This window comes from Hypanus sabinus, unplaced genomic scaffold (genome assembly GCF_030144855.1).
Source record: "Hypanus sabinus isolate sHypSab1 unplaced genomic scaffold, sHypSab1.hap1 scaffold_276, whole genome shotgun sequence".
Taxonomy (NCBI): Eukaryota; Metazoa; Chordata; class Chondrichthyes; order Myliobatiformes; family Dasyatidae; genus Hypanus; species Hypanus sabinus.
The window spans coordinates 505,040-508,399 of NW_026780896.1; the positions used below are offsets into that span (position 1 = coordinate 505,040).

General features: G+C 46.3%; 1 protein-coding gene across 4 annotated transcripts; it reads right to left on the reverse strand.

Annotated features, from left to right (window-relative positions):
- Window positions 1-619: 619 nt before the first annotated feature.
- LOC132388186 (gastrula zinc finger protein XlCGF26.1-like) lies at window positions 620-3,097 on the reverse strand. 4 transcript variants are annotated; one of them, XM_059960537.1, is made up of 2 exons: window positions 2,022-3,097; window positions 620-1,949 (listed from the first exon to the last, which is right to left on the reverse strand). In XM_059960537.1, the coding sequence occupies exons 1-2, from the start codon at window positions 2,958-2,960 to the stop codon at window positions 1,320-1,322; spliced, it is 1,569 nt and encodes a 522-aa protein (XP_059816520.1). In that variant the 5' UTR covers window positions 2,961-3,097; the 3' UTR covers window positions 620-1,319. The 4 variants fall into 4 exon arrangements, with proteins under 4 accessions (XP_059816520.1, XP_059816522.1, XP_059816521.1 ...); XM_059960539.1 differs by having other exon boundaries at window positions 620-1,668; window positions 1,753-3,097; XM_059960538.1 differs by having other exon boundaries at window positions 620-1,651; window positions 1,733-3,097.
- Between the last annotated feature and the right edge of the window lie 263 nt (window positions 3,098-3,360).

Consider the following 3,360-nt stretch of genomic DNA (forward strand, 5'->3'; position numbering starts at 1 on the left):
GTGGATGCCTAGATTATATTAAAAAAAAACTCATGTATTTTTTTTTTAACGTTACCTGCTCTCCCAGTTTTACACTTACCCTGGTCCTTCACACACCCTTACACCTTAAGATTCAGCCCAGTAGCAACAGTCAGCAATTCATTCATTTTGGCTTTTACTAATGCCTCAGGGGTTGGCATTTCCAGAAATTTATCAGTATCCATTGCTGCTGATTTCCACACACAAATAAATCAAAAGGGATTTCCCCAATCAAATCGATAATAAATCGATCAATAGACCCCAAATTTGGTCCTATCCCAGACGCAGGCCCCAAATTTGTTATGAACCTTAATGCTTTAGAAACGAGCCAGCAGCAATAGACTACACCTGGAGTCTGGTTTTGATGTTAAAACCACTATCTTTAATAGAATCTACTTAAAAAAATTGCAAATTAAACAAGATAAACAGAAGTTAACAGTGTTATGTGTATAGACGTGTGTAAATATAACTCCCAAACTATTGAGCTCAGGGGAAACAAGGCTTGGAGTCTTGAGATGGTAAAGTGCGAAAGTTCAGTTCATCCACAGAATAGATGATAAGAGATATTTGTAATCCAGGGTAAATATCATGAGAAGGCAATTATGTCAAATTCCACAGGTTCCATGGTGGTAAAATGAGAGGACAGTTGCTGTATACTTTATCTGTCATCATTCCAAATCCACATATGAATTATTACCGAAAGTGACTTGTCACAAGGGGTATTGTCTTCAAATGAATTACCACACCACATCTAGGCAAGGGTTAAGACGTCAGTGGTCTTCACAGGATACCTCAAAACAGATCCACTGATATGGATCAAACAGGGTCACAACCACACATTCGAAGTATGGTGAATTGATAATTAACCTACCATTGTGGGCATAGGAAAGTTCTAAAGAGCGACCCTGTGGTGAACTACATATACCTGACTGGACACGCCCCCCCCCCTTGCTGACTGCTCCTATGTCCTCCCACAGACCCCTGTATAAAGGAGATTGGAGGCACGGCTCCTTGATCTCTTGCTGTTCTGCTGCTGAGAGTGTTCAATTTTTCAGCTAATAAAAGCCCATATCTCGCCTCAGGTCTCCGAGAGTTATTGATGGCGCATCAGACCCTTGGCCGCTGGTTCCTGGATTTTGATCCTTCCGTTTTTCCTCCTTCTGACTCTGAGTGTCTGTGTCATCGGTTAAAACTAAACAAGCTGCGAGCGATGTAAATAAGCTGTAAGTCAGACTGATTCACCTTCTTAATCTCTGTCTCTCTCTTCAAATGACAGTCCACAGCAAATGAAACCTAGGGATTCATAACAATGGCCACTCCCCATTATGAACTTGCTGATGTCTCTGCAGGGTGGAAGAGCGAGTGAATCTCTTCCCACATACTGAGCAGGGGAATGCCCTCTCCCCAGTGTGAACTCGCTGGTGATTCTGTAGGGTGGATGAATGAGTGAATCTCTTCCCACATTCTGAGCAAGTGAACGGCTTCTTCCCAGTGTGAATTCGATGATGACTCTGTAGGTCAGATGACCGAGTGAATCTCTTCCCACAGACTGAGCAGGTGAATGGCTTCTCCCCAGTGTGAACTCGCTGGTGTCTCTGTAGGGTGGATGAATGTGTGAATCTCTTTCCACAGACTGAGCAGGGGAATGGTCTCTCATCAGTATGAACTCGCTGATGACTCAGTAGTTGGGATGACTGTGCAAATCCCTTCCCACATTCTGAACAGGTGAATGGCTTCTCCCCAGTGTGAACTCGCTGATGACTCTGTAGGTTGGATGGATCAGTGAATCCCTTCCCACAGACTGAGCAGGTGAACGGCTTCTCCCCAGTGTGAACTCGCTGATGACTCAGTAGTTGGGATAACTGAGTAAATCCCTTCCCACATTCTGAACAGGTGAACGGCTTCTCCCCAGTGTGAACTCGCAGATGACTCTGTACTTGGGATGACTGAGTGAATCTCTTCCCACAGACTGAGCAGGTGAATGGCTTCTCCCCAGTGTGAACTCGCTGATGATTCTGTAGGGTGGATGAATGAGAGAATCTCTTCCCACAGACTGAGCAGGTGAATGGCTTCTCTCCAGTGTGAACTTGCTGATGACTCTGTAGGTTGGATGACCGAGTGAATCCTTTCCCACAGACTGAGCAGGTGAAAGGCTTCTCCCCAGTGTGAACTCGCTGGTGACTATGCAGGGCAGATGAAGCAGTAAATCCTTTCCCACATTCTGAGCAGGTGAACGGCTTCTCCCCAGTGTGAACTCGCTGATGTACCAGTAGGGTGGATGATTCACTGAATCCTTTACCACATTCTGAGCAGGTAAATGGCTTCTCCCCAGTGTGAACTCTCTGGTGTCTCCGTAGGTTGGATAAATGAGTGAACCCTTTCCCACATTCTGAGCAGGTGAACGGCTTCTCTCCAGTGTGAACTCGCTGATGACTCTGTAGGGTGGATGAATCAGTGAATCCTTTCCCACACTCTGAGCAGGTGAACAGCTTCTCCCCAGTGTGAACTCGCTGGTGACTCTGCAGGTTGGATAACTCAGTGAATTCTTTCCCACATTCTGAGCAGGTGAATGGCTTCTCCCCAGTGTGAACTCGTTGATGTCTCTGTAGGTTGGATGGATCAGTGAATCCTTTTCCACATTTTGAGCAGGTGAAAGGCCTCTCCCCAGTGTGAACTCGCTCGTGACTCTGTAGGTGGGATAACCGAGTAAATCCCTTCCCACAGACAGAGCAGGTGAACGGCTTCTCCCCAGTGTGAACTCGCTGATGTACCAGTAGGGTGGATGACTCAGTGAATCTCTTCCCACAGACTGAGCAGATGTATGGCTTCTCCCCAGTATGAACGCGCTGGTGTTTCCATAGGGTGGAAGAGTGAGTGAATCTCTTATCACAGACTGAGCAGGTGAACGGCCGCTCCCTGGTGTGAACTCGCTGGTGAGCCATTAGGTCAAATGACTGAGTGAATCCTTTCCCAGAAATTCAGCAGATGACCAGCCTCTGCCCAGTGTGGTGTGAACTGACTGGTGTGTCCACAAGTTGGGAAGACCAACTGAATCCTTTCTCACACACAGAACAGATGAATGGCCTTGCCCAGTGTGAACTTGTACCTTCCAATTGAGATAACTGAGTGAATCCATTCCCACTTTCTGAGCAAGTGAATGGCCTTTCTCCTGTGTAAAATGACAGGCTTGCCAGTTGGTCAAATGACCAAGTTAATCCCTCCCCACAGTGTGAGTAGGAAGGATGGTCGATTGAATCCCTTGCTCCACTTATTAAATATCTAGACAGAGTCAACAAAACTGGTGTGCCATGTTTGAGCTTCCTGGAGACAAATTTCTTCTCA

Bases quoted from the DNA above. Each gene is read 5' to 3' on its own strand.
- LOC132388186 (XM_059960536.1), bottom strand. From the start codon at position 2,960: ATGGCTCACCAGCGAGTTCACACCAGGGAGCGGCCGTTCACCTGCTCA.